General features: G+C 42.2%; 1 protein-coding gene across 1 annotated transcript in view; it reads left to right on the top strand.

The window, feature by feature from the left end:
* The window catches only part of GXYLT2 (glucoside xylosyltransferase 2), a gene marked incomplete at its 5' end in the record, with an annotated part of 94781 nt that overhangs the window by 16874 nt on the left and 65140 nt on the right, over window positions 1–12767 (top strand). The window contains one exon of the mRNA XM_040492167.1: window positions 4831–5023. Coding sequence (XP_040348101.1) covers window positions 4831–5023 — 193 coding nt within the window. The remainder of the gene's footprint in view (window positions 1–4830; window positions 5024–12767) is intronic.

Below are 12767 nucleotides of genomic sequence, written 5' to 3'. Positions count from 1 at the left end.
GCTATAGCTGAACTATGGGTGGTTGTGGTACAACTGTGTTAATAAGCAAGCTCCAGGATCTCTCCCAAGCCCCACTGATTCGGAATCGCTGTGGTGTGGAGATTTGCATATTAACAGGCACCTAGCATGACTATGATGTGCAGCTGGGTAGGGAATCCCGTGCGCTAGATGCTAATTGGTATCTCTTCCAGCTATAAAACTGTAAGAAGGATGAGCCTTTGGATCAGGGCCCTAGCACTGAGCAACAAGGAAGAAATGGATTCAGTGAGCATTTCAAAAGCTGACTCAAGGTGAGAATATGAGAGAGGTGGTGCTAGTCAAAGGGGGTTGGAAACATTTTTAAGCCCCACATTAAGACTCTTTTGTGATTGCTACACCGTAAGTTTGTTTGCATGTGGCTTAAGTAAAAGGAAATGTATTGGCTTAAGAATCGAACTGTATCCAGTTATGGTCAGGGGCACCTGGAGGCAAGTATTAAAGTAATGCCAGCAGACATGTGACCCCACCCCACCCCCATCACCTTTTGGCTCTGCTTTCTAGTGTGTTGACTCCCATTCAGGTTCTACCAGTGTGGTGGCCAAGATGGGTACCATCAGTTCCCGCCTTAGCTGGAAGTTCCTCAAAATCCTGGGCAGCAAGTGTCTGCTCCAGTCTCCTTTTATAAAGTATAAATAAGAACATAGCCATCCGTCAGAACAGTGCTCCAATTCCCTATCACCCATTCCCTGCCCAAACTCTGTAATTCAAGGCGTTAAGGAGTTTTAGGTTCATAGACTGGACTTGCTTGATCCTCAAAGGTCTCAAGTGACATCGGAGAGGTGCTGAGTGCGTCATTGGTAGGAGCTGGTGAAAGGCACACCATTTCAGTGCCCTTAAACTTGACTATTCATTGTGATCACGTGACAGAAATGCTTACTACCTGAAGCCTGAGATTTTTAATGTAATGTGAGAAGTAAGAGAGTGGGGGCAGCAAAGGTCTCGTTAAATCCCAACCACTGATACTTGACCTGCCACCAGGAGAGGCCTTTATTTTTCTTTTTTAATACCTGTCACCAGACACCAAGAAAGATTGCAGTCCCTAGCCCCTGCTTTTTGTACTGTGCAGTCCCAAATCATGGAAGTCTGCAGAGAGTAGCTTGTAGGCTGCAGAGGAGGGCAAGCTTTTTTTAATTAAAAAAAAAAAATTGTCTGGACACCTGGCTCAGTTGTTTAAGTGTCTGACTTAAGCCCTATGTCGGGCTCTGTGGTGACAGCTCAGAGCCTGGAGCCTGCTTTGGATTCTTTGTCTCTCTCTCTCTCTCTCTCTCTCTCTCTCTGCCCCTCCCCTGCTCGTGCTCTATCTCTCCCTGTCTCTCAAAAATAATAAACATTAAAAAAAATTGTCAAATAGTTTGGGCATACAAAATAATACAGATAATAACATAATGAATTTCTGTGTACCTAGCACTCATCTTAAGAAATAAAAATTTAGGGGCACCTGGGCGGCTCAGTCGGTAGAGCATCTGACTCTTGATATCTGCTGAAGTCATTGTATATTTGAGCCCCATGTTGGGCTCTGCACTGACAGCCTGGAGCCGCTTGGCATTTTCTCTCTCCCTCTCTCTGCTCCTCCCCTGCTCTTGCTTTCTCTCTCTCACTCTCAGAATGAAGAAATAAACTTAAAACAATTTAAATCCCCAGAGATAACCACCATCCTGCATCTGATGTTTATCATCCTCCCGTATGTTTACTTTTACTACACGAGTCTGTGAACAACACAGAGTGCTACTTTGCTTACTTTCAAGCTTCATCTAAGGTATTATTCTTTTGAAAGTTGCTTTTTTCCTCTTTGGCCTTATGTGGGTATGTGACATTCTGGTTTGTTCATTTTCACTGCTATGTAGTATTCCTCTTAAACACATTACATATATTCATGTTCTCCTTTGCATGGACAGCAACATTATTTTTAGTTCTTCACTATTACAAACCGGGCTGCTGTGAACATTGTTGAATGGGTCTTGTGTAAATGTAAAAGATTTCTTTAGGTTACATATGTAGGTGTAGGACTACAGGGCTGGAGGGTGTATGTGCATCTTCATTCCTCCTAGACATTCCCAAATGGTTGTCCAAAATGTTTGGATCAACTTATACTGCCCCTGGTTCTTTCTGAGCTGTCCCCCACACTCATATCCACTCCAAAGCTTGGATGATCCAACGTTTATTTTATTCCTTAATTTTTGCCAATCTGAAAATAAAATGGAATCGCTTTATTGTTTACATTTGTATTTCCCTGATTACTAATGTCAAAGCCTTTGTTCAAGCAGAAGCTCAATATGTAAAGCTAAACTGGACAGAGTTATTTGGAACAGGGCAGTATTTCATATTTAAGGTAGCTATGCTATTACATTGACTGTTTTCGAACCTTTGGATGATACCTGTGCTCCTAAATGTGGAGCATAATTTCAAGGAAACGAGTTTGTGTTGAATCTTATCAGTAGCATATTTTGGCCAGTCTTTTGCATGATTTGTAACTGACTGTGATTTTAGCATTATCTGTGACACAGCCTTCTGATCCTTTTACATAAGTTAATTGGGAGCTGGCTTTAATAGTAGGTATGAAAACCCACCCACAGGGCTCAGGAAGGGAAGACATCAGAGTCCTTATGGCAGGGGTCCTTGAATTTACCAGACATGCTCCTGATTTTGTACCTTTGCTCTCACTGTCTCCTCTGCCTGGAATGCTCCTCACCCAGAAATGCCCATGACTCATATCCTCACCTCCTTCAAGTTGTCGTCAGATCTCACCATCTTAGTGAGTATGTTCCCAGCTTTGCACTGCATAAAAATATCTACCAGCCCATCGGCCACTCCTGTATCCCTCCCTGTTCAAGGGTATACCTCCTTCATAGTCCTTATAGCCAGATAACTTTCTATATAAGCTATTTAGTTACTATTTGCTTTGAGTGCTACTTCCTTCTTTGTCTTTCCCCTACCACCTTGACAATGTAATTTCTTCAAGGGCAGGCATCTATGTCCGTTTTGTTCACTGCTGTCTTCCTGGTACCTAAAACAGTGCCTGGCACATGGTAGGTACTCAGTATAGATTTGTTGGTTAATAAATGGTCTGAAGTTAGCAAGAAAAAGAGCAGAGGGGAAAATTTCTGAGAGACACACACAGAGAGAAAGAGAGAGAGAGAATACATGTGCCAAGACCTGGAGACAACTCAGCAGTCTGCTGACCAGAAGTGAAAATGGATGGAAAGTATGAATATGTGACTGTGGCCACGGTTATGAAGGGCTGTCCACCGAGGCTGGAGGTGCTGGAGGCAGTTGCTAGAGATGTAAATAGGAGCCATGATCGTCACCTTGGACTCAATCTTGAGGGCAGTCAGGAGCCCTTACCTTATTTTAATCAAAAGAATAACACGGTACTAATTGCATTTTAGAAGAACTTCACTCTGGTGCCAACAAGAAGAAATCAGAGGGTGGGAGTTAAGGATAAGACTGGAGGCAGGTGGACCATCTAGGGAGCTGACAGAGCAATCGAAGTGAGAGAAGATGGTGGCCTCATCACGTAGCAGGAGGAGGACTAAGAGAAGAGGACAACATTGGGAGATGCTTAGGACATCTCTAGTGTCTTCCTGTGATCCCTGAAGTCAGTGGAATCTGAGTGTCTCTCGGCATCTGGACTTCGTTGAGCTTCCCCTGAGCATGCTCATAAGTAACTGAATTGGAAAGCTGTCTGGAGTGCCCCACCCACATCTTCACCTCTCCTCTTGATGAAAGAAATCTGGAGCAGGACTTCCATTATTCAGCAGAGCAGTGGATAATGGAGCAGTGCACTGATTGGACTCGAAGCTTTTGGAAGGAAGGTAGCATTCCTCGTCCAAGTTTCCCTGGCCTCCAACTCTTTTGTGCAAGTAAATTAGTTTCATTTGTCTCAGGGCACCTTTTCCAGGCCAGCTCCTTCCAACTTGCCTGCGAATGTCTCTCAGTGGTGTGTTTGAGGCTTGGCTGCGTCTCCTTGTCTGGAACAAATCTTTTATTACAAGGAAATAGCTGGATGATGATTCTGGACTCTTGGACCCTATTCCCCTCTCAGCTGTTGACTCAGTATCTGATACCTTGGTAATTTTCAGCTCAACCTGCCTCCTTTCCTGCCTGTTTCTCATTAATACGACTTACATGCTGGAGGCTGAATTTCAAGTCTACCACCTCAGGAATCTTGAGCGAGACAGTTAGGATTAACACCTGTTTCTTCAAGACTTTCCGAGGATGTGATGGAGGCACATATGTTCTTTTCTTTGCTCACCTCCTGGACTCGCATGGTTTTCCTTTGGTGTGGTGGTCATGCATTCCACCGCAACCTAAAACCATCCAGATGATGGAAGTATCATGTTGCTCGTTTCACATGGGAAAGCCACGACCCACCCTTGTCTTGTTCATGTTGCGTTCAAATCTAATTTGCGTGGCCTCTCTGAGTGTGAGCACCACAACCCCTGTGTCAGCTGTTGAAGCTTAGCAATGCTATTTCCAAACATGGGCCATTCGGCAGGCAGCAGGCACTCGACAGCTGAGTGGGGCAGAAAAAGTCTCAGACACCTAAGGCAGGCCAAACAGTGACTCATGCTGCTATTGCCAGGATAAATATGGGAATAAATGGTATTTTTCTCTAAGCAGGAAGAATTGTCAAAATGCTTATCACTTTATAAAATATAACAGATTGTGCCTGTTCATGTTTTGAAATGTTCCAACTATTCACTAGCTGGGTTGTTTTGTTTTGTTTTGTTTTGTTTTGTTTTGTTTTTTATGAGTTTAGTAATAGCTTTAACTTGTTTTTCCTCTTCCTAGGAGGCCTGGAGAACTCAGGAGTTTCCAGGCTGTGCTGCCTCCAGAGCTCTGGATCCACTTGGCCGTGGTGGCCTGTGGCAATCGGCTGGAGGAGACACTGGTCATGCTCAAATCAGCTGTACTCTTTAGCCACAGGAAGATCCAGTTCCACATCTTCACAGAAGACTCTCTGAAGCCAGAGTTTGAGAAGCAGGTGAATGTGTATAAATGGCAGCACCATATTCCTGAGTGCAGACAGACTGCATTTTGGGAAATGCATATCCTGGTTGCTAATGTATTTCTGCTGTGGACTCAGCTGTGTGGCCATAAACTCTTGACTGTCAGCCTTACTGTTCTTACAGTAAGGGGATCATTACACTTGCCTTACAGAGATACTGTAAGGATTCTATGTGATGATGCCCTTGAAGCCCAGGGCTTGAGCCTCTGGTGTCGTTAACATTGTTCTTATTTGGGGGACAGGTAGCTTTTTAAAAAAATCTATTTATATATGTTTTTTGAATGACAAGTAATAGATGTTCATTAAAATAAATTCAAATGATACAGATGTTATGAATTAAAAGGTACGAGTCCTTGCTACCCTCAGTCTCACATAAGATAGTATCAGAGTTAATGATTTTGAGTTATTTTTCCATATTTTTTCATGTGCAGATGTGTGTGTGTGTATGTATGTATCTGTGTGAGTATATGTATATGTGTGTACATGTGTATTTGTATATATAAACATCTGCATGTTTGGGGAGCTATTCCTGCCCATGGGTCCTATCCCTGTGCTAATAAAGTCACCTTTTGGCACTGAAAAAAAATTAAACATCTACATGTTTAACACATGCAATTGTATGTGCCTGGATTCAAGTGTGTTTCTTTTACAAAATCAAAGTTATTCTCCATGTGTTGTTCTGGAACTTGCTTTTCCCCCCTTAAAACCATATTGTCAGCATCATTCCAGGTCAGGACTCAAACATTCTTACCTCTTCTCTTCTGGTGGCTGAACAGTATTTTGTTGTATATCTGGATCCTTGTTTATTTGACTTTTCCTACAGTGAGGAACAAGTAATGATTTTTTACCAGTACACAAGGAGAGCTTTGGAACCACCTCTTGTCCTCAGTCTAGGTACATGTGTGACTTTGCAGAGCAAACTTTGCTTTGTCTCGGAAGTTTTCTCTTGTAAGGCCTCGAGTACTGGAAGAGTGAGACCCTGTTTTGCTCTGTGTCTATTGACTGGGGTCAAAGCAGGGCGGCCTCCTGTCACCAGGTTGGCCGCACTAATGAGAAATGCCAGAGAGGCATGTTGAGCAGAGAAAGGCTAATAACAGAAAGCTAGAAAACATGTTAGGTTTCCTAAAGAAAAATATCATCTTGACATCCTCACCAAGGGAAGCCAAAGAACAAATAGTCTTGAAGCTTTGAAATTGATTGGAAACTGCCTTGAAAAAGATCTGAGTCAAAGGAAGGGGAAGGGGATGGAACACACGTGGTTAGCTGCTCTGAAGCTGTGGGGACAGGAGATGGTGATGATGGTGATGGTGATGGTGATTATCATCTATCAAGGGCTTCTGATTTGTGATGTACTCTTCTTTAACCCTTACGGGAAGGTAGCACTCCTGTTTCTGTTTTGCAAACAGATCATCAAGGCATAGAGAGTGTTAGTGGTTTGCTCATCAGGTGTCAGTTCAAGGTCACAGACTCAAAGCTCCGTGAGCCTAACCACTGTGCCATACTCCATCTCAAGCTAGTAGGCAGAAGACTCAAATGCAAACCTCACCTCCACTGTGCACCTGCTGCTTGATCTCCAGCAAGCCTGGTGGCCTTTTAGAGCTTCAGCTTCCCTGTTTGTAACTTGAAGCTAATAGCATTGATCAAAAGAGCTAAGGTATCTGGAATCAGGATAGGCTAGGTCAGGCTGCTGTAACACCTCCTGAAAAGCTCAGAGACTTGCCTTGTGCCTGCTACATGTTTCACACAGGCACTCAGGTCTGGGACCGAAGATGACAAAGACTGTTCATGCTCTTTTTTTTTGTAAGTTTATATATATATTTTTAGTAATCCCTATACCCAACGTGGGGCTCGAACTCACAACCCTGAGATCAAGAGTCTTACGCTCTTCTGACTGAGCCAGGCAGGTGCTCCAAGACTATTCATGCTTTGAGTTGCACCTGCTGGAACATTTGGCATCTAAAGTTCTTGGGATGCCATACAGGAAAGAGAGAGACAAGTGCTTCATGACTATGCGTTTCACTCCCTCAATTTGACAGCTATGTGAGTCTTTTCTGCTCACATGTAACTGCCCAGAAGCAGTCACGAGGCTCACCCAGCGGCAAGGGGCTGAGAAGTGCTCAGTGTGCAGGAAGGGAGGATAAACTAGCTGTGGGCAAACTCTAGCAATGTCTTACACAATATCCATCTAACAAGTATTTCTTGAGTACCCACTGTGTGCTAGAGGCTGGGACATGAGACAGAGCAGAACAAACTAGACTTGAACTTAAAAAAGATGAGGGGAAGGAAGATGCGTGTATGTACAATTATGTATATGGAGCACACCGTGTTTTCCAGAGAAGCCCCAGCACCCCCACCTTGTGTTACTCACATCCTCCTGTACTTCCCTCCTTCACTGACCCAGGATTGGCCTCTGTGACCAGCAGCATAGGGAGGATGCGACACAACATCAGTTCTGAAGTTAGGATTTATTTATTTACTTATTTATTTATTTATTTATTTATTCATTCATTCATTTATTTATTTATTCATTTAATTTATTTTTTTAATAAATTTTTAATGTTTATTTTTGAGACAGAGAGAGACAGAGCATCAGTGGGGGTGGGGCACAGAGCGAGGGAGACACAGAGTCCAAAGCAGGCTCCAGGCTCTGAGCTGTCCGCACACAGCCCGACGCAGGGCTCAAACCCACAAACAGTGAGATTATGACCTGAGCCGAAGTCGGACACTTAACCAACTGAGCCACTCGGGGCCCCTGAAATTAGGTTTTAAAAGGCACTGCGCTTTCTATCTTGGTCACATTCACTTTCCCCTTGGGTCACTTGCCGTGGGGTAAGCCACTTTCATGTCAGAGCAGCCCTTGTAGAGGTTGACATGATAAGGATTGAAAGCTGCTTGTAACACACGAGTGAGCTTGGAAATGGAAGGTCCCGCCCCATGAAGCCTTCAGATGACTGTAGCCCCAGTCACAACTTAGACTGCACTCTCATGAGCCACCCAAGCCAGAACAGCCCAGCTTACAGAATTTTGACTCTAAGAAACTACATGAGAGAATACGTTTTTGTGGTTTTGAGCTACTAAGTTTTGGGGATAACTTGTTATAAGATAATAGCTAATGCCTACACATCTACTTATGTCTTACATATGTATGTATGTATAAAAGAGAGTATGCTAATGTAATATTCAGGTGACATTTGAGGCTAGGGCATGGAAAGGATACAGCTTCTGCCTCACTCTTTCTTGGGTTACCTGCCCCAGGAACCTGGCCAACATGTGGGGAAGCCCAAACTAGTCCATACAGAGGGCTCGTGTGGAGAGACCTGCTCAGAGAGGAGCTGAGGTCCCCAGCACGTAGCTAGCCTCCACTGCCAGGCATGTGAGTGGACCAGATTTCAGATTCTAGCCTCCAGCCTTTAAAGTTCCTAGCCGAGGCCACAGACATCATACAGCAGTGTAAGCCATCCTTCTGTGCCTTGTCCGAACACCTGAGCCGTGGAATCTGTGAACATAATAAATGGTTGTTTTACACTGCTAAGTTGGGGGGTAATTTGCCATGAGCCATAGTAATGGGCACATTATCAATTAGGAACTGACTTGCATGGGAAAATCATTGAATTTGAAAAATCATTTGAATTGCTCTGATGACTTTATTCCTTTGATGGCTCATTTCCTCAGGTCTTTGTCAGACCAGTGAAGCTCAACTAACAAAGGAAATTGTACTAGGGTGCTAAAAGACAGGCGGGGCATATGGCCTCATCCCTTTCTCTTCCATGCAAGGATTATGGTGCCAGTTTAGATTAAAAAAAATCCTTGTCTCCTATGTAAGTTACAGAACTTCTCTCACTCACAATTTCTTCACCTGTATCAAAGGGCAAATGAATCTTACTGTAGAGCATACTTGTGAGGCTGACTCAGATCATCTATTTATTCTTTCATTCCACGAAGATTCTTTGGAGTATCTCCAGTATGTTGGGCACTTTGTTAGCTCCGAAGTAGTAGATTAGCAGCAGTTAGGCTGTGTGAAGCCACAGGAGATGCCGGTGTGCAGGGGCAAGTTACGCCTTCCTCCTCTAAAGTGTCCCTTACAAAACCAAGGCATTGTGGGAATATCCAGTTTCTTGTGATAACTTCTAGTGAAGCTCAGGGCCGTATATCTTAGGGCAAAACACAAAACAAAGTGCCAGTTGATATCATGACTCCTCTAGAAGCTGTTTTATGGGTGAATTCTATATTTAAGTAGACTTTAAAAAATAATTTTTTAAGCTGTGTGAGTCCAGTATGTCTGGTGATATTTACCAAGTATAATATAGATACTTAATATTTTGGAGTTTCATTTGGTCTTGTCATCTCCCAATATAGAAGCTGAAAATGCCAGCTGGTTGATTTCCTTGCCTCTCTAGGCAACTCGCGAATCAGACGTGTGCTTTAGGCTTGGCTCATCTGTCAGGAAAAAGTGGGACCCGGAAGTGGGGATAACCACCGTTGCATTCTGGTGATAGGTAGGGCCAGTGGGATGGCAGCCTTCTTTGTGGGTGTGGTATGTGGTTCTGCCACGGGAATACGTGTCAGCAGGAACTTTCAGTGGCTGGAGTTCAAATACATGCATTGATTTAAATGTAAAAGGACTGAACAGTCCAGTTAAAAGACATAGATTGGCAAAGGTAGATAAACCCTTCTAGAAGGGAGGATCCTAAAGATCAAGGAATCAAGGAAAGCAACAGACCATGGGACCTTCCCATTCCCCTTCCAGGGCTGATTTTGGGCTGTTGTGCCGTCGCACAGTTGTGCTGAGTGTTTGTGCCCGGTGTCCGTTCTGATGTGTCAGTGCAGTTGTGCTGGGTATTTGTGCCTGGTTGTGGCTTCTCATTGGTCAGTGGCCTTCATAAATCAGTTATTAAATCCTTTATCACTCTTCCTCTTTCTCATTCTGAGATTTCCCTCCCATATATCCATCTCAAAATTGCAAAGTTATTCGTTTTTAAGTTTATTTATTTTGAGAGAGTGTGTGCACAGTGTGTGTGAGCTGAGGAGGGGCAGAGAGAGAGAATCACAAGCAGGTTCTAGGGAGCCCAACATGGGGCTTGAACTCACGAACCATGAGATCATGACCTGAGCTGAAATCAGAAGTCAGATACCTAATCAACTGAGCCATCCAGGTGCCCCTCTTCAAACATTTTTATGTGACCATATAAGCATTATATGTACATTATTAAAAAATCATAAAATTATAAAGGAAAAAAATCAACCTTCCTATTAATGGTCAGGGAGAGCAATTTTTATGTATTTATTTATATTCGTTTTCTTTTCATATAAACATCAGAAATGAGATTGTATCCTACATTCCCTTTTATATCACTGAGTCTTATATTATTGAATTTCTTCTTCTGAAACTGGGGTTAGCTACTTTCTTATGTAAAGTACCAGACGGCAACTTTTTTAGGCTTTGCATGCTGTGTGGTCTCGTAGCTACTCAGCTCTGATATTCATTGTAAAAGCAGCCATAGAAATATGTAAATAATTAGGTGTGGCAGTGTTCCAATAAAACTTTTATTTATGGACACCGAAATTCAAATCTCATGTCGTTTTCACAGGTTGCAGAATTTTACATTTGTTTTTATTTTTTTAACTATTTGAAAATATCAAATCATTCTTGGCTATGTGCTTGTGGTAGCAGGTTGGATTTGATCCTTGTACAACCAACAGCTTGCCAACGCTCATTGTACATTGTTGTCATTAGTTGCTGCATCATATTCTGTCTGTAGACAAACCCCAGAGCTTATTTAACCAAATTGTTATTTAGGTTGTTTCCAACTTTTCACTGTCACAGACAACATTATGATAAACAACCTTGTAATAAATATGAATGTACTTTTGGAATTTTTCCTTAGAAAATTCTTAGAAGTAGAACTATGGTGTCAGTGGGGAAGCAGATAAGCATACGGAAGGATGCTCAACATCAAATGTCCTTGGGGAACTGCAGCTGAAGACAGCGAGATACCTACACACCTATCAGAATGGCTAAAATCCACAACACTAAATGCTATCGAGGAGGTACAGCAACAGAAAATCTCATTGCTGGTGGGAACACAAGACAGCACAGCAACTTTGGAAAGCAGTTTGACCATTTCTTAGAAAGCTACATGGAGACTGACCATACAATCCAGCAGTCAGACTCTTTGACATTTTCCCTAGATTAATTGAAAAATTGTCCACACAGAAACCTGCACATGAATGTTTACAGCAGCTTTATTTGTAATCACCCCAAATTGGAAGCAAGCAAGATGTCTTTCTATGGGTAAATGTAGAAACAAACCATTGTATATCCATAAAATGGAACGTTATTCTGCTCTAAAAAATAAATAAGCTATTGGGGCACCTGGATTTTTCAGTCGGTTAAGCGTCCGACTTCAGCTCAGGTCATGATCTCACAGTTTGTGAGTTCGAGCCCTGCGTCGGGCTCTGTGCTGACAGCTTAGAGCCTGGAGCCTGCCTCGGATTCTGTGTCTCCTCCTCTCTCTGCCCCTCCCATGCTCATGCTCTGTCTCTCGTCTCTCAATAATAAATAAATGTTTAAAAAATTAAAAAAAATAAAATAAAAAATAAATAAGCTATCAGTCTACAAAAAGACATAGGGAAAACTTAAATGCATACTGCTCTGTATAAGAAGCCAATCTGAACAGGCTATATACTGTATGATTCCAACTATATCCCATTCTGGAAAAGGCAAAGAGCTAAGAGACAGTAAAATAATCAGTGGTTGTAGGGGTGCCTGGGTGGCTCAGTCGGTTGAGCAGCTGACTCTCAATTCTGACTCCGGTCACTATCTTACGGTTTGTGAGTTAGAGGCCCACATTGGGGCTCCATGCTGACAGCTCGGAGCCTGCTTGGAATTCTCTCTCTTTCCCTCTCTCTGCCCTTCCCCTGCTCCTCTCTCTCTCTCACTCTCTCTCTGTCTCACAAAATAAATAAACATTAAAAAAAAATAATCAGTGGTTGTAGGAATTCAGTGGGAGGGAATGGTGAAGGGATTTTTAGGGTGCTGAAACTATTCTGTAATGGTACATACCTGCCATTATACATTTGTCAAAATCCATAGAATGTACAACACAAAGAGTGAACCCTAAGATAAGCTATGGACTTTACTTGCTAACATATTGATACGAGTTCATCAATTGCAACAATATGCCACACTAATGCAAGATGTAGATAATAGAAATGGAAACTGGGGGGTAGAGAGGGAAAGGGGGAAGGGTAGATGGGAACTCTATGCTTCCTGCTTAGTTTTTCTATAAACATAAAACTGCTCTGAAAACTAAAGCCCATTAATGAAATAACATATGCAAAGAAAATAATATATACTCATTGTAAAAGTTCTAAAGAACACAGAAGTATAAACTTAAAAAATGAAATCACCACCACCACCTCCACAGGTGCCCACTTGTAACAATTCAGTGTCCATCTGTAGAGATTTTTCTCTCCATATAAAATATATATGCATATGTTTTCCAAGACAGAACTTATATTATGAAATTTCTTTTTTATTTTGCTTTTTCTAAAACCTAACTATCATAAACATTTTTCCATGCCAGAAAATATAGATCTACCTAATTTTAACTGTTAACAGTAGTCTATTGTATAGTTCTATCATAATTAATTTTCCCAGTTCATACTTATTGGTCATTTAGTTTGTTCACAAGGATTTTTTTTTTTTTTTTATTACAAA

The sequence above is a fragment of the Herpailurus yagouaroundi genome, unplaced genomic scaffold, assembly GCF_014898765.1.
Source record: "Herpailurus yagouaroundi ecotype Mexico unplaced genomic scaffold, PumYag 183, whole genome shotgun sequence".
In the NCBI taxonomy this organism is placed as follows: Eukaryota; Metazoa; Chordata; class Mammalia; order Carnivora; family Felidae; genus Herpailurus; species Herpailurus yagouaroundi.
This window is presented reverse-complemented; position numbering and strand designations above follow the sequence as displayed.